Below are 25,550 nucleotides of genomic sequence, written 5' to 3'. Positions count from 1 at the left end.
AGTCACTAATGCCGAACCAGATCCTCACACAAATGTGAGTTTGTAATTAGAGCATTATGAGATAGAGGAAAAAACTGGATAGTGTTCAATTAAACTGTTGATTTGTTGCATTACATGCATGGATGTGTTTTCAATACATGAAGGATAGTTCATGATTAAAACAAAATTGACCTCAGTATTCCATCTGATCTTGGAATTCTTTGGGAAACACTTGTTTTCTCATGTGCAAAACACTTTACGTGTAATGGCGATGTATGTCAGCAAACATGGGCATCATAATGTATATTAAAAGCGTTCAAGGGCCTCAGCTACGCTATGAACTTCACTAGCTGCACACAGCTTTGAAAGGTAATAGTTTGAGGGGTTCATGTCTTTGCTGCATTGAGTTCTACTTGAGCTTTCAGAGAAAAGATGTATTTGGACCAACTCCCTAAGGTCTTAATCAAAATGCCCAACTAAATGTTGTTGTACTTATTGCCATAATGTATTAAACTTCTTAAAATCTCAGAAGTGTCTCTTCTGTAAATGCTGTAATATGCTGTCATTCACCACTAATCACTAGATAGGCACAATTCAAAAGAGGATTGGTAGCAGCAAGCTACCCCAAGCAATCCTTACCCGGTACCATATATTGTAGAGGTGGCAAATACCATGAGGTACTCTGAGTGGTCACTTAGGAAATGTGACATAACTGTACTTCCGTATAATTTCAGACAATTCTTAGTTACATTACTAGTTTTATCAGTTGTTTGGGATTAAAATGTAGGATTATCTCATTTAGTCTGGGGAAACTTAGATGTACCCAAATATACAGGAACCTTTATTTCTTATAAGTTTTCTGACTGGGCTTGAACCTGTCAGAAGGCAAGGATGGTTCCAGGAAATAACTTTCCAGTGACCAGGATATTTCGTGCTTCAGATTTATAAAATTCAATTAATTATTAATAATATGTCCCAATGGTTTCCAATGTAATTAACCTTTTTTTTATATTGCTTAGAAGTTCATTATCATCTGGCAATGATGAGGATATTTGCAGTGTAACCATCTGGAGAAAACTGCAGAACTCATTCAGTTAAAGGGCAAAGAGGCAAGCTGAAGAGGTTTGAATAATAAATGAAGATGAAGAACAATAATATTTTACACCCACGAGGAAATAGAAGTTATGTTCTTCTGCGAAGCAAACCATGAACTGATAGGAAATGCTGATTCCTTACCAAGATGGAAATAAGATTAGGCAATCAGCAGACCAAGCTGATAATTGTTTTAAGGTGAGACATCCACCCCCAACCTCGGAGGACATCTCGCCTTAGGGGGCTGCTTGAAAGTTGGATGGAAAGAGACGATCAAGGGAAAATAAACTGGAGTTTCAGGAGGGAAGAAGCAAATTACAATGTAATACGTCCCTGCACAATACTGGATTAGTGGTGCTGGAAGAGCACAGCAGTTCAGGCAGCATCCGAGGAGCAGTAAAATCGACGTTTCGGGCAAAAGCCCTTCATCAGGTCAATACTACAATTCCGCAACTCACATTTTATAGCCTACCTCCCGAACAATTTCCAGCCCATATCACATTACCACCAAATCTGTACCCTTTCTTTTCTGCTAATAATGTCTTATGCATTAACATGCACAGTGCCTTTCATGAGTTCAGACAGGCAATGGCTGCAGACAATCCTTGATCAAACATCTTCACAAATTCAACCAGATTAGTCAATCCGAGTAGTTCATCACAAATCCATTCTGATTCTGTGACAGACTCAAATTTGTCCCGTGCAACTATGCTAAGTGAGTTGTATAGCCAAGCTTAATCCTGTCTTAATGTGACAGTTCCACATATGCAAGTCATACATTTATCAGGGATTGCTGGGTAGACAGCAAGAAACCAATTTAAACCAGGGGTCCTAAGGCCAAGTGTAAAACCACTACTATCACTGTAGCAGAGATTTTTTTTGAAACATTTTGTTCCCGTGGTAGTCTGAATGAGATTTTTATAGTCAAGATATTTCTATTATGAACTTTGATAGAATAGAATTCTAGAGTAAAAAAACTACTTACAGTCAATGTGGTGGAACCTTGTTCAGGATATTTATTTCACATATCAATTGAGATTGCGAGACGAGAATGGACTCAGTATCAGCCTTGACACCAGTGAAATCAGTCATTACTGAAACAACTAATCCAAGATGGTGGTGGAGTAACCGCGTTGTGTGCGGGCTCCTGTCCAGAGCTCATCTGTTCCATCTGCTTTTACGTTTTTTAAAATTCTTTCACTGCTTGTTTGTTTCTTAATCTACTTACGTTCTGTGGAGAGTGAGTTTGTGCAGCACGGAGAAGATCGAGCCAGCGTGGCAGCAAGAGAGTTTCCCTGGTATCTGTGGCATTGAGAGCGGGCAGCCCAAAGTGTCTCAACCTCTGTGGCGATATCTAGCATGAGAGAGATTGAGCCAGTGTGGAGGAGATTGAGCCCTTGTGGCAATTGTGAGACCAGCATGGCCAAGAACTTAAGGGCTATAATGTTGAACTTGGAAATCTATTAGTTTATTTTTCAACTTTGTACTAAGATTTCGTACCTAGGGTACCTTTGTATCTAAGAAAGCACTGGGAATGATGACTTTGTACACTTCCCACTGTACTCCTGTGTCCCTGTACTTGAGTGCATGTGACAATAAAATCTATTCCTAATTCTAGTATCGAAAGTAGGACAATTCTGTAAACTGTACCAACAAGCCACTTTACACCAGCAATTATTATTTGAAGTTGTTGATGAAAAGAAGTTTTTGAACCATTAAAGGATATCCTTACAGCAGCTTTGTCCATGTGTTTACAATATAACATTTGGATCAACCACCTATCATCAACTTAGGCATCAGAAATGAAAACTGCAAAACCAGTTTTGTTAGCCCTGCAAAATTCTCCTTTCATAGGTCTAGGCTTGTGCCAAAAGTAGAAGGGCTGTCCAACAGACCAGTCATGCAACAACCTGATGTAATCTCACTTACAAAATCATACAGTATATTGACTGTAAAGTATATCACCATCCCTGGGTATGTCCTGTCCCACTGGTAGGATAGAACCAGCAGAGGTGACGGAATGCAGTCAGGAGAAACATTCCTGAACATTTACTCTGGACCCCATGAGGTCTCATGGCACCAAGTCAAACAGATGCAAAGGATCTTCCTGCTGATTGCCACACACCCCGCTAGGCTGATGAATCAATATTCCTTCACGTTGAGCATTATTTGGAGGAAGTATTGAAGGTGGTAAGAGTGCAGAATATACTCTGGTTTGACAGCTTAAATGTCCGTTGCCAAGACTGGCCTGGTAACATCTCCACACAATGAGCTGGCAGATTGCTTAAAGCTGGTGGACTAGGTCTGACGCAAGGATTAAGGACATCAGCAAGAGAGGAATCATCAAACAATCTGTATCAGATGCATCAGTCTATAACATTATTGATAGGAGAGACCACTGCACATTGTGAAGATAAAGTCCTGTCTTCACATTGACAGTATCTTCCATTGTGCTGTGTGGTTCTAACACAAAAGAGCTGAATTCCATGGGTGAGGTGAGAGTGACTGTCCCTGATATCAAAGTTGCATTTGACCGAGTGTGATTTTTGAGGTGTCCTCACAAATCTGGAATTGGAGGGAGATCTCTCTGCTGGTTGGAATCATACCTGGCACTAGGAAGATAGTTGATTGAGGTCAGTCATCTCAATTCAAGGATATCTCTGAAAGAGTTCCTCGGGGGAGTATCCTAGGCCCCGCTGTCTTCAGCTGCTTCATCAATGATCTTCCCACCACCATAAGGTCGGAGGTGGAGATGGATGTTTGTCGATGATTACAAAATTCATCACCGTTTATGATTCTATGATTCATGACACCCCAGCTAATGAAGCAGTCCACGACCAGATGCAGCAAGATCTGGACAACATTCAGGCTTGGATTTATAAGCAGCATGTATGATTCACACCATATAAGTGCTAAGCTGTGACCATCTCCAATTAAGAGAGAATCTAATGATAACCTCTAGACAGTCAATGGCATGCCAAACACGGAATCTCCCACTTATCCTGGTGGACAGATTGACCAGAAAATGAATTAAACTAGCCATACTGTGTATGTGGGTTCAAAAGAAGATCAGAGGTTAGGAATTCTGCAGTGAGTAACTCACCATCTCCAAAGCACAAGTCAGGAGTGTAATGGAGTAGTCTTCATTTGTTTGGATGGGTGCAGCTCCAAAAACATTTAAGAAACTCAAGACCATCAGGAAAAAGTAGCTTTGCTTGATTAGCACCACATCTGCACTTTCAAAATTCACTCCCTCCACCATCAAAGCACAGTGGCAGCAATGTACACCATGTACAAGTACACTGCAGTAATTCACCAAGTCTCCTTTGACAGCACCAGCAAATCAGCAACCTCTATCACCTGGGGGGGGGGGGGGGAGAGCAAAGACAGCAGATACCCAGGAAAAGCACAATCTACATGCTGTTCTCCAATTTGTTCGTCATCCTGACTTGGACCTATATCACAATTTCTTCAGTATCACTGGGTCAAAATTTCCTAATCTCACTGTCTTTACACACTGAACACAGTTGTAATTCAAGAAGGAAATTTATTACCACCACATCCCTTGAAAAAGAATAAAACATAAAATGGATGAAGAAGTGAACAAAATGAAGTATAGCATAGTTATTTAATGAGTAACTCAATGTAGGCAAGCCAGTAAACAGCAAAGATATCAATTTAAGGGGAATTGGGTAGCTGCTCCACAACAACCATGTTTATAGATCAATGGTCATAACTAGCTCTATTGAACAATGGAGTTAAGCAATGATCACAGATGTGTGTCTAGAATAATTTATGATTTGGAGATGCCGGTGTTGGACTGGGGTGTACAAAGTTAAAAATCACACAATACCAGGTTATAGTCCAACAGGTTTAATTGGAAGCACACTAGCTTTCGGAGCAACGCTCCTTCAGGTGATAGTGGAGGGCTCAATCGAGTCCTCCACTATCACCTGATGAAGGAGCGTCGCTCCGAAAGCTAGTGTGCTTCCAATTAAACCTGTTGGACTATAACCTGGTGTTGTGATTTTTAACTTAGAATAATGTAGTTTGTAGGACAGTGGTGATTACTGTTCCCTGATGTTCACAGATATATACTACAGACTTTTAAATGCTTAGCTGTGACCTCATCTTCAGCTGGTCTCCGCGACTCAGCCTGGTTCACATTTAATTTGCTCTTTCTTGATTCTTCATTGGAATATGCTAAAATTAGTGGCTTCTGTGATTGAAGTGGACAGTGAGCTCATGAAACCAAACATGAGAGAATTTGCACTTTCATTTGCTAAGTAGCTACTGCTGTGACTTCAGAAATACTGTTTCATCCACAAACCCTAACTTCTGTGGAAGCTGCTTTATTCACATGGGTACTTAATGTATGTAGTCCCTGAGGGTTGTTCTGTCATGAGTGACGATGGGTAATGGTTAACCTGAAGGTCACTGTGGCTCAGGTGAGGGGAGAGGATGAGAAGGAGAGTCCTTTCTGGTAACCTCGGTTGCTGTGGGAGTTGGATCCAAGCTATTATGGGCATTTAAGCGGGCATTGGATAGGCATATGGAGGATAGTGGGCTAGTGTAGGTTAGGTGGGCTTGGATCGGCGCAACATCGAGGGCCAAAGGGCCTGTACTGCGCTGTACTCTTCTATTGTTACAAACTGGCTGACCCCCAGAATTCTCATAGATAGCCATGTTTACATGAGCCCTGGAATCACGCCGCAATCATTACTTAGAATTCTTATCTATTAATCAAAAATTAAGTGTTTATTGGTTCCAATTAATCCTAACTACATGTGGCTGGCAATTAATGTATTGTTTAATGCTGCATAATTGTATTGACCTACTACAGATAGTTTGGAAAAAGGAGTGTCCCATTCCAGATCATTATTGTCCCTTGATCAAAATCCTTAGTGTAAGAACAGATATTTAATGTTAGTATAAAATACTTCAAAGTTTGTATGACCACATTATAGCCACTATTTAACTATTTTTTAAAATCGTCGATAGTCCATAGTTTTCAAACATTAATTCCGGTTTAGGATAGTTGTCACACGTATGGTCAACAGGCACAATATTAAAGTGTATATAGCAATAAAAGTCAATGTCAAAATTCAGGATCTGAACTGAGGGACATTCGAATAGAGCAAGGTAGAGCCTGAAGGCTTGAAATTAGAGGAGGGGATTGGTAAATATTGTTTATATATTCTCTCGAGAGTGCGTACCTTGTGGCTGGAATCTAGTCAAACTAGATTGAGCAATGACCAGAAACACAAGCTGGTTTCATGTCATTCCCCCCCCCCCCACCCCACCCCATGTAACTCTCAGTCACCTTGTCCACCCCCAACTCTGATAAAGGGCTTGTGTCCAAAACGTCAACTCTCTTACTCCTCAGATGCTGCCTGATAAGCTGTGCTTTTCCAGCGCCACACTCTTTGACAACTCAATGTTGATGTGTTTTCAACAGTCATTTTCCAATATTTCAGCTAACTTGAAAGGGAACCAAAGATATAAATATATAAAGAGTAAAAATGTTAGTCAAAGGAATGGTGAAGCAAATTAAGGATTAAAAAGAGCATGAACTTGTAGAGACAGAGTACATGGCCTAAAGTACTGAATCAGTTCTTTCCTGCTATATTCATTAAGGAAGAGGAAACTGCAAATGTCACAAAAAAGGAGAAAGTAGTAGACAAATTTAATTGGTTAAAAATAAAAGTACTTGAGAATCCCAGCACACTCAGTAGAAAAGTCACCCATACCCATTTGGATGTGTCCAATGTGTAATCACACTGCCACCTGGAAGCTACAGAGTGGCTTGCTTAGAATTTGTCCTGTTTAAAATACTCTGTTTTAGTTATGTGCATTATAATGAGTAGGCCATACATAGCAAAATTGTTTTAGAGATAACATTGAGCCTAGATTAGAAGGAGAAGTGAAGTTGTAGAGGTTCTGGCCACAATGATCCAATCTTCCTTCGATGGAGGTGGTGCTAGAAGACTGGAAGTTTGTAAATGTTACACCATGTCTCAAAAAAGGGGAGAGGAATAAATCGGATAACTGTTGGAAACCTTTAGAGACATTAATTTGGGACAAAATTAATTGGCCATGGAAAAATTTGTTTTAGTAAATGAAAGCCAGGAGGCAATAGTCTAGTGAGTTTAGTGCTAGACTGTTAATCCAGAGAGGGGAAAGTGAGGTCTGCAGATGCTGGAGATCAGAGCTGAAAATGTGTTGCTGGAAAAGCGCAGCAGGTCAGGCAGCATCCAAGGAGCAGGAGAATCGACGTTTCGGGCATGAGCCCTTCCTGAAGAACCAAACCAGGCAACATCCTAGTAAACCTCCTCTGAACCCTTTCCAAAGCTTCCACATTCTTCCTATAATGCAGTGACCAGAACTGTACACAATACTCCAAGTGTGGCTGCACCAGAGTTTTGTACAGTTGCAGCATGACCTCATGGTTCCGAAACTCAATCCCTCTACTAATAAAAGCTAACACACCATATGCCGCCTTAATAACTCTATCAACCTGGGTGGCAACTTTCAGGAATCTATGTTCGTGGACACAGAGATCCCTGCTCATCTACACTACCAAGAATCTTACCATTAGTCCAGTACTCTGCATTCATGTTGCTCCTTCCAAAGTGAATCACCTCTCACTTTTCCACATTAAACTCTATTTGCCACTTCTCAGCCCAACTCTGCAGCTTATCTATGTCCCTCTGTAACCTACAATATCCTTATGTAATATTCACAACTCTACCAACTTTAGTGTCATCCGCAAATTTGCTAACCCATCCTTCTACGCCCTCATCCAGGTCATTTATAAAAATGACAAACAGTAGTGGACCACTAGTAACTGAACTCCAGAATGAACATTTCCCATCAACTACCACCCTCTGCCTTCTTTTAGCGAGCCAATTTCTGATCCAAATCATTGAGGCTAAATCACCCTCAATCCCATGCCTCCGTATTTTATGCAATAGCCTACTGTAGGGAACCTTATCAAATGCCTTACTGATATTCATATACACCACATCAACCACTTTACCCTCATCCACCTGTTTGGTCACTTTTTCAAAGAATTCAATAAAGTTTGTGAGGCAAGACCTACCCTTCAAACCATTTTGATTATCCCTAACCAACTTATTCCTTCCTAGATGATTATAAATCCTATCTCTTATAACCTTTTCCAACACTTTACCCACAGCCGAAGTAAGGCTCACTAGTCTGAAATTACGAGGGTTGCCTCTACTCCCCTTCTTGAACAAGGGAACAACATTTGCTATCCTCCAGTCTTCTGGCACTATTCCCGTAGACAATGATGACATAAAAATCAAATCCAAAGGCTCTGCAATCTCCTCCTTGGCCTTCCAAAGAATCTGAGGATAAATCCCATCCGACCCAGGGGACTTATCTATTTTCACATTTTCCAGAATTGCTAACACTCCCTCCTTATAAACCTCTATCCCATCGGTCTAGTAGCCTGTATCTCAGTATTCTCCTCGACAACATTGTCTTTTTCTAGTGTCGTAGAGTGTACAGCACCGTAACAGACCCTTCGATCCAACTCATCCATTTGGTCCAGATATCCTAAATTAATCTAGTCCCATTTGCCAGCACTTGGCCCATATCCCTCTAAACCCTTCCTTTTCATATACCCATCCAATTGCCTCTTAAATGTTGTAATTGTACCAGCCTCCACCACTTCCTCTGGCAGCTTATTCCATACACACACCACCCTCTACGTGAAAATGTTGCCCCTTAGATTCCTTTTAAATCTTTCCCTTCTCACCCTAAACCTCTAGTTCTGGACTCCCCCATCCCAGGGAAAAGACTTTGTCTATTTACCCTGTCCATGTCCCTCATGATCTTATAAACCTCTATAAGGTCACCCCTCAGCCTCCGCTCCAGGGATAACAGCCCCAATGTATTCAGCACCCCCTAGTAGCTCAAACCCTCCAACCTTGGCAACATCCTCATGAATCTTTTCTGAATCTTTTCAAGTTTCACGACATCCTTTCTATAGGAGGGAGATTAGAATTGCACACTATAGTCCTAAAGTGTCAATGTCCTGTACAGCCACAACATGATCTCCCAACCCCTATACTCAATGCTCTGACTAATAAAGGGGTTGGACAAACTTGGATTGTTTTTGCTAGAGAGCCAAAGACTGAAGGGTGTCCTAATAGAAGTATGTAAACTTATGGGAGGCATGGACAGAGTAGATAGTCTGCATTTTTTTTTCCCAGGATGAAAATGTCAAATACGAGGGGGCATTGGTTTAAGATCAGGGAGATTTGTAAGGCAAGGTTTTTAGATTAGATTAGATTACCTACAGTATGGAAACAAGCCCTTCGGCCCAACAAGTCCACACCGACCCTCCGAAGAGTAACTCACCCAGAACCATTTCCCTACCCTATATTTACCCCTGACTATGGGCAATTTCGCATAGCCAATTCATCTAACCTGCACATTTTTGGATTATGGGAGGAAACCGGAGCACCCAGAGGAAACCCACACAGACACTGGGAGCATGTGCAAACTCCACACAGGCAGTCACCTGAGGCGGGAATCGAACCTGAGTCTCTGGCGTTGTGAGGCAGCAGTGCTAACCACTGAGCCATTGTGCAGCTCCACTCTCTTTACACAGTGTGTGGTAGGTGCCTGGAATGTGCTGTCAGGGGAGGTGGAAGCAGCAGAAATGATAGCAATGTTTAAGAGGCATTTAGACAGATGCATCAACAGGTAGGGAATAAAGGGATACAGACCATGTGCAGGCAGATGGGATTAGTTTAGAATAGCATCATGATTAATACAGATTATAGTGGATCGAAGAGCGTAGTCCTGTGCTGCACTGTTGTTATGTTCTAGACTAGAGAATGATAAGGAAAGGCTTGAGAGATGCATTCAAAATTATGAATGGTTTTGATAAGAAATGGATTCAAGATGTGAATGATCAGTAACCAGATATGGATACGGATTTATGGTAATTAGCAAAAACAAAAGGCCACAGGCACCTTGTTAAACTATGCGAGTTATTACAATCTGTCTGCAGGAATGATGGACACAAATTCAGTAGTAACTTTCAAAGGTGGATTAGATAAACATTTGAAGGTAAAAACTGCAGTGTTTTAAGGAAAGAACAGGGAAGTGTAATCAATTGTATCACTGTTTTGACACAACTGGCACAGGACTGATGAACTTTGCTATGCTGTATGATTCTAACAAGACTCTCTTAGACCATCTTGTAGGATTTATGTGGTTTGTCTTGTTTTCACTCTGGTTCTGCCCAGATAGCTGATTATGTCTTCTCGAGCCTTTCAACAACAGCCATCTGCTTGAACATAGGGTCTCTCCTAGACTTGCCAGAATCAATTTTCAGGTTCCGACCTTGTTAGTAGCCACCTTCTGTTATCTGTATAAATGCAGTGCTCTTCCTGGAGTTGCTGTGTCTGTTGGAACCTTCTTAATCAAGAATCAGCCTGTGATTAGTCTCCAGTACTGGCCTCACAAACAAACAAAACTTGTCTCGTCTGTTCTTTTCCTTTTACCACAAGATGCCCCAAAGTCAACAAGTCATTTCTCGCTCACAATTCCCGGTTCACAATTCCAAACCAAAATTTATAAAATAAAAAAAAGAAAAAGAAATGAAGAATCAGCAAGCATTTTAACAAAAGTAGCAGGCCACTCAGCTGAAATGAAATATGTTTTCAGAGATTCAATTTATATAATATAGATACAATAATTGATAACTTGATATCCTTTCATATCTTGGTTGCAGATATTGTGTTTATCAAATACTTTTCCTGCATCTGACGTATGCGAAGAGGTTGAATTGGTTCAGATTATATTCACTAACCTTCAAAAGACTGAGGGAGAATCTCAGAGAAATCTATAAAATTCTAACGGGACTGGACAGGGTAAAATATCTGAAGGAAGTTCCTGATAACCATGGAATACAGAGCCAGGAGTTACAGTCCAGTTAGGACTGTGGTTAGGAGAAATTTCTTCACCTACAGAGTGGTCAGCTTGTGAAATTTGCGACTGCAGAACGCAGTCAGGGCCAAACCATTATATGATTTCAAGAAGGAATTGGATATCGCGCTCTGGGCTAAAGGGATCAAAGGGTATGGGGGAAAAGCAGGCATAAGGTACTGAGTTGGATGATCGGCCATGGTCAAATCGAACGGTGGAGCAGGCTGAATGGCCTACTCCTATTTTCTACATTTCTATCACTCGTTGCAATTGCTGCAAATTGTTTGACTGTATTCTCTGTACTTCAAAGCATTTGTGGACAGCTTTGAAATGTTTGTAAAATAATGAGAAAATTTCATGATGCAAGTTCTTTTGGAAATAAAAAAATTAAAGAGAATATTTGAAATATAATTACTTGTAACAATTATTCCAACTGTGTCACAAGGCAGCAAACTGATTAGCATGGTCATTTTGTGCAGTATAGCTGAAGGCAGAGACAGTATGTTATTAAAACTGTTACTGCAAACTTGTTTAATTGTGTACAGTATAAACAACAGGCATTCTGAAATTCGATGGATTAAATACTTCTGGTGCTGAAGGTATCTGTTTCTGACTTCAGCCTGCAATGTTCTAAATGATATACTTGGCTTGACACTCAGGAATCTTGCTTTCTGTGCCTTTTTTGCTAAAGAACTCTATAGTGAGGGATGTGTTACAGGTACAGCGTATTCCATAAGAGAGCTAACAGTGAGGTTCCAGAATGAGTATTGTGCAGCAGTGAGAGAGTATTGTATTAAGGGATTTTCTTTATAGTGAGTGAGTAATGCATTGCATGTTGCCTTTGGTTAGGTTAGATATTAAATAAGTGTGATCATTATACCTCAGCCGATAACAAATATGGTCCTGTAATGCAAGTTACAGTTACCTGAGACCAAGATAGTTATAGAGATGGAATGACAGTGACTGAATAAATTGCAGAATCATTGAGTGAAATGTGACAATAAGATATCACTAAAATCTACGTATGATGCTCAATACCGACAGTAGGTTTGCGTAATATTACTATGAGCTACATGATCACTGACGATTTGCATATACGAGGGCCCTTGATACTTGTCGACGTTGAGTACCAGAAAAGTGCAACTTACATCTAAATCACACTGAAGAATTCTTCTCCATAGGAATTTTTAATGTAAATCTGGTAGGATAGGGACTGTAAAAGTATTAAAGTCGCCTATACAACTCATATCGGGGCAATTTCCCCATAAGAAACAATGAAGAAGATCAGGATAGGGACTGTAACTTAAAGAAATGTTGTGTTTCATACCTAGCTGCCAAAATATTCATGTATTACTATGTAAAACACATTGTGTACACACCCCCTGTTATGAACAAAATGAGAGAACATCATGTGACTGAAGCATCAGATGTGGAGTAGATACTATGATGGTGTCACAATCACAAATTACAAATTGTAAGTTTTCTATATGAAGCTGAACTGAACCAAAAATGTTGCAACAACATGAACGCAAGGAAATTTTATGCTTAGTTTCTCAAAATATCAGTGACACTAGTGTGAAACAACTTATATTGCGACAACATATAATCTGGATCCCTGGGCGGCATGGTGGCTCAGCGGTTAGCATTGCTGCCTCACAGTACCAGGTTCGATTCCAGCCTCTGGCGGCTGTCTGTGTGGAGTTTGCACATTCTCCCCGTGTCCGTGTGGGTTTCCTCCCAGGTGCTCCGGTTTCCTCCCACAGTCCAAAGATGTGCAGATCAGGTGAATTGGCCATGCTAAATTGCCCGTAGTGTTAGATGCATTGGTCAGAGGGAAATGGGTCTGGGTGAGTTACTCTTCAGAGGGTCAGTGTGGACTGGTTGGGTCGAAGGGCCTGTTTCCACACTGTAGGGAATCTAATCTAATCTAAAAAGATGGGCTAAAGATGTCTAACAGATGTATGAGGAAAGCGTGGTTTAGAGGAGTGGTCAAAAGCTTGATCAGAAAGGTCAGTTTTAAGGCAGACAGAGATGAAGGGGGAGAGACAGAACTTTAAGAAGTTTAAGTGAGGCCTAGATAGCTGAAGACACAGACGGTAGTGATGCGTGATCGGCGAGGTCCAAGTGACTAGATTGAGAGGCACCTACTATGATTTGGCAGAAGTGTTCCTGTATTATCCTATACTTATTATGACTTTTAATTGAGAGAATTAAGAAAGGTGAAGATTACCTTCAGCTGGTTGTGCAGAAATGTTGAAGGTTGCATTGACTCTGGGCAGTTGAAAGATGGCTGAATTTGAATTGATGAGCAGGTCTTGTACTGCAATGGGTATTCTTGTAGGTGGATTGTCAGCCTGTAAAGGGCAGCACGGTGGTCAGTGGTTAGCATTGCTGCCCGACAGCCTGGAGTGACTGTCTGTGTGGAGTTTGCACATTCTCCTTGTGTCTGCGTGGGTTTCCTCTGGGTGCTCCGGTTTCCTCCCACAGTCCAAAGATGTGCCATGCTTAAATTGCCCTTGGGGATTCTATGGAAATCATTCCAATACTCCTGATGGTAGGTGATAAGAGCAGAACAGTTTTCCGATCAGATGTACTACAGAAGTCAACCTCTGCAGTATGTTTCCCACAAGTATAGACCAGTCCAGTGAAAGTCTATGGTTGCCCATGCCCTGTCGAAGGCAAGTACCTGAGAGAGGGAGAAGAACTGACAGCCCTTTTTGTTTTGCATCTTTCTCCAGCCCTGATTTTGAATCCACAATGGCTGTGGTTTGCTATGTTGTTGTGGTAATTGCCTTCAAATTTACTTCTAATAATGAATTTCATTAATTCACCTGGGATTGAAGTAAGACTTGTTTAAAATTGCTCAGTTTTGCGAATGGCCTCATTTGACTTAGCCTGAATAGGATTTCACTCTTGATTTATTATGCCAGAGAAAATGATTCAAAAGTCTAATATGCAGATGAAACAAGGAGCATTTTGTCTTCTCATTTGATTATACGTTATCACTAATGGAAACTCATATGCAAATTGAATTAGCAAACATTTATCTGTAGTAATTAGCTTTGGATTTCATTTGATGAATTTTAACGAGGAAGTAGAAGTGAAAGTGAAAGAAGTGGGTGCATTTCCCATGCCTCCTGGTGGGCTATGTAGTTCAAAAAGATTCTGAGATTATTCTAAGTGCTCTACTAGGCCAGAATCATCAATGAACTTTCCAACAGATGGTGGCACTGTTGACTGTGCTGTTCTTTAGGAAATGCCCAGAATAGTAGCAGTTACCATGGTGGGGGGCAGGTTCAATACAATTTTGATTTTAATACATGAGATTCTGGGGTCTAACTGTCTATTGATATGGTACAAGCATACACAAAGACAGACGCTTACATGGTGACAAGAAAGAAGAAAGGACTTTTTTTGAAAAACACATTTTTTGTGGTGTGTGGACAGTCCACTGAAGATCAGCATTTATTACTCATCCTTAACTGTTCTTGAGAAGATGATGGTGAGCTGCCTTCTCGAACCACTGCAGTCCCAGCAGTGTAGAGACAGCCACAACGCTGCTTAGGAAGAGAGTTCCAGGATTTTGATCCAGGAACACTGAGGAACCCGTGATGTGATTTCAAGTGTATCTTGAAGAGAACCTACAGGAAGTTGTATTTCTGTTTTACAGAAAGATGGAAGGAAGATAAAACATGAATGCTCAAAATCCATGTTCTCAATGGGGCAGTGTTGTCAGGACCCATCAAGGAGTGTGGAGGTGGGCCTACTGGACAAGGCAGTCAGTGGGGGAGAGTTGATGGAGGAGGCAAAACTGTGGCACACTCCCCTTTCACTGAGCAACAGCCCTCAGGGTTAAACCTGTGTAGGCCTCTAGTGTCTAGAGTGGCAATGGAAAGAGGTCCTCCGTTATGCATTAATTGCCCACTTGGCCTCAACTAGATCCAAGGGAGGAGCCCACCTGAATCCTACCCGACTGTACATGAAAGGTGGCTAGGCATTTGGGTCGCATGATGGCACGTTGCCCAAATTTATGCATCTGCTTACTTGTTTTCCCACCTGCAGGAGCCCCTGTGACTTACAGCAGTCCTTTCAAATATTCTCCACTGCCTTGTTAGGCAGTGGAGCGTAAGGTTAGAATGAGTGTTCATGTGGGATTGAAACTTTTAGAGTCAGTCCTGTTGTAGTGGTGTCTTTCAGAGAATAGAAACAGAAGCTGCATGGAATAATCAGCAGACTTGGCAGTTTCTGTTGAGAGAGAAACTGTGTTAATGGCTAAGATTCAGTTCTCCATGCACTAAATGCAAGCAGGCATCTTCACTATCCCTACCAGCGGGACAGCTTGCCAGAACAATCCTCCAATCACCACCAGTTGGGAAAGTTGCCATTTGACTGACATTGACTCCATTCCAAAGAAGACTCATATTGGACTCGCAAAATGAGCTCTGTTTTCCCCCACCACAGTTGCTGCCAGACCTACTGAGTTTCTCCAGCACTTTCTGTTTTTACTTCAGATTTCCAGTATCCACAGCATTTTAATTTCATTTAACTCCCCTGGCAGGGAGGAAGAAAATCATGCCAGTGGCAGGTTGAAGCCCCGTAAGTGGCTACTGTTTTCACTTTCTTCTTTGCCATCGCATGGAGCAGATAATTGTACCCAGTTTCAAATTAATAAGATTTCATCAGAGTTGGTTTCTTTCAGTCAGAGAGTTTCTTTAGCAGTTGCATCATCATCATCATTTCATTGTGCTATCGAAAGCACAATGATGCCAAGTATTTTAGTTGATCCTTTGCTGATTTTTGATCTCCATCAGGCAACTTGTGTGCAGCAACTCATACAGATGTCTCACCTAAAGTTGACTTAGTATAATTTCATTTTTATCAATGCATCTTCTTTTCTTTAGGAGCGGAAGCTGTGTGCCCATCCATGCCTGGAGATCTATCGTGGGGACATGATCTATTACATGTGTCCTCTGGCACGTCAGGGGGACTTCTATGTGCCTGAACTAAAGGAAGCTGACAAGAAACAGAAAGAGGAAGAGGGGGACGATGCACTTACAGACACTGGTAAGTGAGAGTGCCCTAGAGTACATACAAGCATCACCATTAAATGATGGATTTATTCTGATGCATGTACATGTGTCAAATGATAGGCTGTATTCTAAAGTGCAGACAAGTATTACAGGTAAATAATAGACATTGCATATAATTATTTGCATCTGTTGTTTGGGAAATGGCATTGGCAGTACACTCACACATTTCGTGAAGACACGGCTGTAGAGACTGCTTTGATGAGGCTGTTTGAGCAGTGAACAGTCTACACTATAAATAAACACATAAAACAGAGTGAAACTAGTGAGAGTAGCCATCTACTATCTAACCAAAGTGTCTACAAGTTCTTTCTTGGTCCTTCACAGTCTAAAGAAAGCTAAAGCCAACATGGATTACTTCAAAACCTCCTTCCTAACCAAAGTGACTTTTCATTTCCCCAAGAGCCTGTTTTTAATACTTCCACAGATGGTTGGTTTGCATATGGATCATGAGATCCAAAGTATTCAGGACTCACTGTGCTAGAGACCTCACTTTGGCAAAGATACAACCCTGTTTGTGCATTTCAGCCAGCGGACTGCTAGGGGTGTTTTTTTCATCAGATTTCTATCATCTACATCATCCTGCATTAAGAAGCAACATGCAATCTGAGCAAATCTGTATGCTCAACCTACAAGAAAGGAATGCATTCAGCTCTCCCGAATAGAAAGGCTCGATAACTTTCCTTCAAGTACACAACTGTAGATGGAAATCTGTGAGAAATTATAATATCTACAGTTTCAGCCTGGAAGGAGTTCGATCGAGAAAAGTTCATAAGCAAGATCACCTTCACAGCCACTAGCAATGTAATCCATGCCCTACTTTCAGGTTGCAGTTGTGACAGAAGTAGGGGGTAGATATAACAATGCAGGCTTGGAGGACCAAAGGGCCTGTTCCTGCGCTGTGTTATTCTTTGTTCTGTAAATGACCATAGGCACAAATCAGCCTGGTCAATGGCTCATAAATTGGCAGTTGCCATGACGTTGTCTTTCTGAGTCTGTCACACGACTAACCAAAGGTGCAGGACTACGGGGTGGCAAAGGCAATGCTCTGAATTGCTGATGGCTCTAGTACATAGCTCACGGGTTCATACATTGAAAGCTGTGTTCCCACGAGATCTGATCAAACAGACCATTGGCTTGCCTTGACAGCTCGGAAGAGCTCTTGTAGTATTCATTTGCTTGTTGTACATTGCCAATGTGTATGCTCCACATGAATCTGCACTCAACATAGGTAATTTCACCCAATGGCTGTATCCTTCTATTCCTTTCTCTCTCACGTATGTAATTAGCTTCCTTTTTGTTACATCACTGCCGTTCATCTAAGCTATTAGAGTCATAGAGATATACCGCATGGAAACAGACCCTTTGGTCCAACTCGTCCATGCCGACCAGATATCCTTAATCAATCTAGTCCCATTTACCAGCACTTGGCCCATATCCCTCTCAACCCTTCCTACTCATATACCCATCCAGATGCTTTTAAATATTGTAATTGTACCAGCCTCCACCACTTCCTCTGGAAGCTCATTTCACACTACCCTTTGCCTTTTAGGTCCCTTTTAAATCTTTCCCCTCTCACCCTAAACCTATGCCCCTTGTTCTGGACTTCCCCACCCCAGGGAAAAGACCTTGTCTATTTACCCTATCCATGCCACTCATGATTTTATAAACTTCTATAAGGTCACCCCTCAGCCTCCGACACTCCAGGGAAAACAGCCCCAGCCTAATCAGCCTCTCCCTGTAGCTCAAATCCTCCAACCCTGGCAACATCCTTGTAAGTCCTGCTCTGAACCCTTTCAGGTTTCACAGCAATCTTTTTGTGGTAGTAAATTCAAATTCTCACCACTCTCCAAGGCCACCTGAGAGAGCAGAGGATTTAATGTTTTATCTGAAAGGTGACACCTCCGGTAGTGCAGCACAACTTCAGTGCTGAATCATGAGTCATCTCTCTGGAGTGGAGCATGAACCAATCTTCTGACTCACAGATAAGAGAGTACTACCACTGAAGCAAGGCTGAAGCTGAATAGGAAATGATCAAATAGCACTGAAAGCAGCATGACAGAGTTAACTAGGGGTTGAGCCGTTTTGTTTTGGGCTGGATTTATTAAACAGCTCCTAAGCTGACAGCTTGATTGCTGTATAATTAATCATTGGCACTGAATGAGGGGTAGAGAATGCTCCCACTTTTGTCGTATTCAGGCAATAAATGAAAATGAAAGCAATAACATTGGAATATTTTGACACTCCCTTTTTCTGATCTTTACTGGGCTAAAATACCAAATTGAATCCATAAGGTAGTTTGATATAAACTTGTTCACTGATGCCAATTTCAGCCTCTCTTCTATTTTAGAATAGTTTGCTCTAGGAGAAAGGCTGAGGACGTTTACAATTCTCACTCTGGAATACAATTTTCAGAGAGAATTTCTCAATTACTCACCTTCACTATCATGGTGTATTTTCAGGAGTCCCGAACTTTTCCAGTCTTCTTTCAGAGCATCAGCTGCCCACCTTGTATCCTCCAATTTTGTTGGATCTGATCATTGGGCAGAGTGTACAACTCATGTAATGATGTGTACCATGCTGCTTGTATACCCACATTAAATTTCACCCAAGTTCCATGCCATGATTTAATGAGGAAGATCTTTCTTGAGGGATGGCTTGAGGAGCTGCTGGTACTCTAGTGCCAGTAGTGCCGTCCAGAGCCATGTTCATTGCTGGTACTGTGGCCAGTTCTGAACTGTGCTCATCAGTGCAGCTGGATATGAGCATGAGTCTTCCATCAAGGCCAGTCTAGAAGACTCACAGAAAAAGAAGTCTGGATGTGTTTTAAACATGTTCGTGGTGCAGTCAGCTGGTGAGGCGATCATAGGGACATAAATGATTCAAATAAAAACATGAAGAAAAATTGTGCACTTCTGACCAAACGCAACATAGGTCACTGTTAAATTACCAAACCTATACCCAGTCTGTTCAGTATTATCTCATATAAATGCCCATTCATTTGCGGGACTGTGCCTCACTTTAGGAATATCAGTTAATTTGGAAATGAAAGCTGGTACAACCTTGGGTTGAACACCCTCTTGACGATATTTACCATGGTCAGTGTGAGTAGAGTAGGGTATGCTAGAGTTAGATTTACAAGTTCCTTTAAAGCTCAAACAGTGACACTCATTGGACTTTGTGGTGAGGGACCCTTGTGGTGAGGTGTTAGTGTCCCTGCCTCTGAGCCAGGAACACCTAGGTACAAACCCCACCCACTGCAGAGATATGTCATAATATCTGTGAAGTTAATTAAAATATCTGTGAGCTGAGTTCTGACAGTGGCTACTAACACCATTAACATGGTAGACACTGTGGGGCTTAGCGTCATTATTACCCCATCCATCTCTACTATAATTTAGTTCCCATTCTGTCCACCTACCCTTCCCTACTTATGTTATTGCACTGTTCCTGGTATGTAGTGCTTGTTAATTCTTCAATTTGTCAAATGGTAATTTGGTGACGGGTATCAAAAAAAGAGCTGAGTTTTCAAGGGGCTCTCGTGACACAGTGGAAGTGTCCTTACCCTCAGAGCTAGGAGGCCTGGGTTCAAGTCACACCTGCTCCAGAGCTGTGTAACAACATTTCCAAACAGGTTGATTAGAAAATAAAGTAAGGAAAGAGCTGAGTTCTGGCATCTCCCCCTCCAATTCCATTTTAATTTAATCCCTCCCTCTTTCCCTACTTTTACTTCACTTTTGTTATTATTGAACTGATCCTGGAGAAGGGGCAGGAGGAAGAAAAGGGAGTGAGACAGTGGGAGAGAATAAAGAGAGTGGTGCTGAGTGGAGGGGATGGGACTGTCGGAGTGAGAAGATGGGACTGTCAAAAGAGGGGAGGAATGGGATTAGATTAGATTACTTAGTGTGGAAACAGGCCCTTCAGCCCAACAAGTCCACACCGACCCTCCGAAGCGCAACCCACCCATTCCCCTACATTTACCCCTTCACCTAACACTACGGGCAATTTAGCATGGCCAATTCACCTGATCTGCACATCTTTGGACTGTGGGAGGAAACCGGAGCACCCGGAGGAAACCCACGCAGACACGGGGAGAATGTGCAAACTCCACACAGTCAGTCGCCTGAGGCAGGAATTGAACCCAGGTCTCTGGCACTGTGAGGCAGCAGTGCTAACCACTGTGCCACCGTGCCGCCCCAAAGGGGATTCTAAGGGGAATTGAAGTAAGTGGGTCAGCGAGTATGTGCATGGGGTGGTGGGACACTGATTGCATGTAGTGCAATATGTGAAGCAGGGTAATGAACACTCAATTGTACAACAAATCAATTTGAGTGTTAGAACAAATCATGTACGAGAATTAATCCAGTATGAAAATCTCCAGCACTGAAGCTAATCCAGTTGTGATAAAATCCAGTTCAGTCTGCGTTGATGAAAGATAACAACACCTGAATTTTAATGAGCGGCTTATTTTTCAATATTTCAGAGATTTATCTGCACTTTACAGAATTAGTGCCTTATATGAAACCCTTTCTACTGAGGTCCCAAAGTAAATTTGAGCTGCAGTGGGTAATACAAAATTAATATATCTCTGCATTTGGTGCTTCATGTTGGTTATTACCTGATACTGATTTTGATTAATGTTTGAAGCTTGAATTAGCAGTAACCTCTCCCTTTCTGAAAGTGGACTGGAGGAGTTGTCTCCTCTATTGAGCTTGCTGCATTTTCTGTAAGTATAAGGACAAGCCAGGGAACTATAGACCGGTGAGCCTGACGTCGGTGATGGGCAAGTTGTTGGAGGGAATCCTGAGGGACAGGATGTACGTGTATTTGGAAAGACAAGGACTGATTAGGGATAGTCAACATGGCTTTGTGTGTGGGAAACCATGTATCAGAAACTTGATTGAGTTTTTTGAAGAAGTAACAAAGAGGATTGTTGAGGGCAGAGTAGTACAAGTGATCTATATGGACTTCAGCAAGGCTTTCGACATGATTTCCCATGAGAGACTGATTAGCAAGGTTAGGTCTCACGGAATACAGGGAGAACTAGACATTTCGAAACAGAACTGGTTCGAAGGTAGAAGACAGAGGGTGGTGGAGGGTTGTTTTTCAGACTGGAGGCCTGTGACGAGTGGGTCCACTACTTTTTGTCATTTATATAAATGATTTGGATGTGAGCATTACAGGTATAGTTAGTAAGTTTTGCAGACGACACCAAAATTAAAGGTGTAGTGGACAGCGAAGAAGGTTACCTCAGATTACAACAGGATCTTGGTCAGATGGGCCAATGGGCTGAGGAGTGGCAGATGAAGTTTAATTTAGATAAATGTGAGGTGCTGAATTTTGGGAAAGCAAATCTTAGCAGGACTTAGAGTCATAGAGAAGTTGGACCTTTGGTTCAACTTCTCCATGCCGACCAGATATCCCAACCCATCTAATCCCACCTGCCAGCACCCAGCCCATATCCCTCCAAACCCTTCCTATTCATATACCCATCCAGATACCTTTTAAATGTTGCAGTTGTACCACCCTCCACCACTTCCTCTGGCAGCTCATTCCATACACACACTACCCTCTGCCTGAAAAAGTTGCCCCTTAGGTCTGTTTTATATCTTTCCCTTCTCACCCTCAACCTATGCCCTCTAGTTCTGGACTCCCCCATACCAGGGAAATGACCTTGTCTATTTACCCTATCCATGCCCCTCATGATGTTATAAGTCTCTATAAGGTCACCCCTCAGCCTCCGCACTCCAGGGAAAACAGCCCCAGCCTGTTCAACCTCTCCCTATAGCTCAAAACCTCTAACCCTGGCAACATCCTTGTAAATCTTTTCTGAATCCTTTCAAGTTTCACAGAATCTTTCTGATAGGAAGGAGACCAGATTGCACGTAGTATTCCAACAGTGGCCTAACCAATGTCCTGTACAGCCGCAACTTGACCTCAAGGTCCTGGGGAGTGTTGGTGAACAAAGAGACCTTGGAGTCCAGGTTCATAGCTCCTTGAAAGTGGAATCGTAGATTGATTGGATAGTGAAGAAGGCATTTGGTATGCTTTCCTTTATTGGTCAGAGCACTGAGTACAGGAGTTGGGAGGTCATGTTGCGTATGTACAGGACATTGATTAGGCCACTTTTATGAGCATTTATTTCCTAGATACAATAATATTTAAATTGGCACATTACATAAGTTAGTAATAAATTTCTTTTTTAGTAACTAACTCATACTTCTGTACACACAAATCCATCACCCTAAACACGCTTTCCACAAACTGGTGAGGTTATAGTGAAATTGTTACATGTTTATCTCTAACACAGCTGCTGCACCTCATGTAATTCACAGTATCTAAGAAGATTTGAGATGCAATAACACATAAATACAGAGATTTATGAAATAAAACTTTTCGGTGCTAAATTGTCCAATTGACAATACCATCCACTATATTTTCCACCAAATAATAGGTCCTGAACTCCCATCACTTTAATGTGGTATGAGGTATAGTATGGTGATGGAGAGTTCTTTTTCAGACTGGAGGCCTGTGACCAGCGGTTGGCCACCAGGATTGGTGCTGGGTCCTCTGCTTTTCATCATTTATATAAATGATTTGGATGTGAACATAGGAGGAAGAGTTAGTAATTTTGCAGATGACACCAAAATTGGTGGTGTAGTGGTTAATGAAGAAGGTTACCTCAGAATTCAACAGGATCTTGATCAGATGGGCTAATGGGCCACTGAGTGGCAGATGGAGTTGAATTTCAATAAATGTGATGAGCTGCAGTTTGGAAAGACAAATCAGAGCAGGACTTAGCCACCTTAATGGTAAGATTCTGGGGTGTGTTGCTGAACAAAGAGACCTTGGAGTTCTGGTTAAAAAATCTTTGAAAGCGTAATCCAAGTTGACAGGATAGTAAAGAAGGTGTTTGGTATGCTTGCCTTTGCACATTGCAACATGAAGTATATCGAGTCGTAGAGATGTACAGCATGGAAACAGACCCTTCGGTCCAACCCGTCCATGCCGACCAGATATCCCAACCCAATCTAGTCCCACCTGCCAGCACTTGGCTCATATCCCTGCAAACCCTTCCTATTCATATACCCATCCAGATGCCTTTTAAATGTTGCAACCATACTAGCCTCCACCACTTCCTCTGGCTGCTCATTTCATACACACCCTACCCTCTGCATGAAAAAGTTGCCCCTTAGGTCCCTTTTGTATCTTTCCCCTCTCACCCTAAACCGACTCTATGCCCTTTAGTTCTGGACTCCCCCACCCCAGGGAAAAGACTTTTTCTATTTACCCTATCCATGATTTTATAAACCTCTATAAGGTCATCCCTCAGCCTCTGATGCTCCAGGGGTAACAGCCCCAGCCTATTCAGCCTCTCCCTATAGCTTAAATCCTCCATCCCAGCAACATCCTTGTAAATCCTTTCTAAATCCTTTTAAGTTTCACAACATCCTTTCAACTGCACGCGATATTCCAAAAGTGGCCTAACCAATGTCCTGTACAGCTGCAACATGACCTCCCAACTCCTGTACTTAATACTCTGTCCAATAATGGAAAGCATACCAATGGCTTCACCTGATGAAGGGTCAGCACTCCGAAAGGATGAGACTTCAGATAAACCTGTTGGATTACAACCTAGTGTCATGTAACTTCTAACCATGTCCACTGGCACCTCCACATCATGCCTTTATTGGACAGTGCATTGAGTATACGAGTTAGGATGTTGTGTTGTAGCTGTACAAGACATTGGTAAAGGCCACTTTTGGAATACTGCATTCAGTTCTGGTCTCCCTGCTATAGGAGGGATGTTTTGAAACTTGAAACATTTCAGGATGACATTTACAAGCCTGTTGCCAAGGTTGGACAGTTTGTCTTCTCGAGAGAGGCTGAATAGGCTGGGGATATTTTCCTTGGACTATCAGTGACCTTATAGAGATTTACAAGATCATGAGGGACATGAATCGGGTGAACAGCCAACGTCTTTTCCCATGGGTGGTGAAAACCAGAACTAGAGGGTGGATATTTAAAGTGAGAGGGGAAAGATTTAAAAGGGACCTAAGGGACAACCTTTTCGTGTGTGGAACAAGCTACCAGAGAAATTTAGTGGAGGCTGGTACAGTTACAACACTTAAAAGGCATCTGGAAGGGTAAATGAATGGGCAGGGTTTGGATGTATATGGGCCAAATGCTGGCAAATGGATTAGATTAATTTAGGATAGCTGGTCATCATGGACACGTTAGACTGAAGAGTCTGTTTCCATGCTGCACAGCTCTATCACTAGAGATCCACATTAGTTTGCAAGGAATTCATTATCTCAGTTTTCCTGTTCCCAGTTAGGTGAGCACTACTTCATTGAAAACTTTTAAAATGTTTTCTCCCCTCATAGACCTCCCTACCCCAAACCACCTCACCTCACCCCATCCCACTCCCCCCCCAAAAGGTCCCCACTGCCCCTAAATAGCCCCATTCCCTTTTGCAGATCAACTACTCCTTCTCAGAGACCTTTAAACTCATTTTCTAACCTCTCTTTCCACTTTCTGGACCATCTCTCCCCTGTACGATTTCTTCTTGCCTCTTTACCATCCCTTTTGCCCCCTTCTAATCCTCCTCCTCCTCCTTTCCAGCCCTCCTCTTCCACTGTGCAACTCTTTTCTTCTCTTGTTGAGCCTCTGTTCCCTAGCGATCACCAGCCTTGTCTCCAAGTCTGATTCCTTTGCCTGCCTCTGGGCCTTGTTACTCTGGCAAATAGCCTCACTTCCACTCCAGCCCCCTTCCTCCAACCTTGCTGTCTGCTGCCACTTTGTTCCTCTAATCACACGCTAGTCTTCTTCCATTGGTGGGTTTGCAGTGAACCTATCAGCAGCAAACATGGGAGTGAGCCAGCCTGTGATTGGAGGAGAGGCTGCTCAATATTTCCTTCCATTCTATTTACAGGATGACATTTCTCTGGTCACCCCGAGTGGACTTTGGGCAGTTTGAAAATTTCAGGGATGGATTAGTCTGCTGCGCCCGTGTATTGTGAGTCCTGCCCTTCAATCAAAGTAATGAAGGCAACTGTAGTGCCTGGTTAGCACATTGATTAAAATTAGGTAACACAGTGCAAGCCAGGAGTCTGCAGGGAAGAGAAACATTTTTCAGCCACCTCTAGAAGCAGCTAAAGAATACAAACAATACTGAACATCACAGCCAGTCAGGCAGCATCCATGAAGAGAGAGCAAGTTAATATTCAAATCTCGATGACTTTTCATCAGAGCTGATCTAGTTTCATCCAACTTCGATTAAGAGTCATGTAGATTCAAAACATTAGCTTGCTTTCTCTTCACGGACGCTGCCCAACCTGTGATTTCCAGCACCTTTTTCCAGTACATATTCCAGCATCTGCAGTAATTTGCACCTACAAAGGCTACCTGGCCTTCAGATCTATC

General features: G+C 42.1%; 1 protein-coding gene across 2 annotated transcripts in view; it reads left to right on the top strand.

Moving 5' to 3' along the window:
* The window catches only part of LOC122559133 (testis-expressed protein 264), a 299,939-nt gene that overhangs the window by 236,853 nt on the left and 37,536 nt on the right, over positions 1 to 25,550 (top strand). For both annotated transcript variants that reach the window (XM_043708470.2, XM_043708472.2), the window contains exon 3: positions 15,939 to 16,101. In XM_043708470.2, the coding sequence (XP_043564405.2) occupies positions 15,939 to 16,101 (163 nt within the window). The remainder of the gene's footprint in view (positions 1 to 15,938; positions 16,102 to 25,550) is intronic.

Source organism: Chiloscyllium plagiosum, unplaced genomic scaffold (genome assembly GCF_037043375.1).
Source record: "Chiloscyllium plagiosum isolate Xiang-an unplaced genomic scaffold, Cpla_swu_hap1 HiC_scaffold_14, whole genome shotgun sequence".
NCBI classification, from domain to species: domain Eukaryota; kingdom Metazoa; phylum Chordata; class Chondrichthyes; order Orectolobiformes; family Hemiscylliidae; genus Chiloscyllium; species Chiloscyllium plagiosum.
The sequence above is the reverse complement of the archived record's forward strand: the minus strand, read 5'-3'. Positions and strand labels throughout refer to the sequence as shown.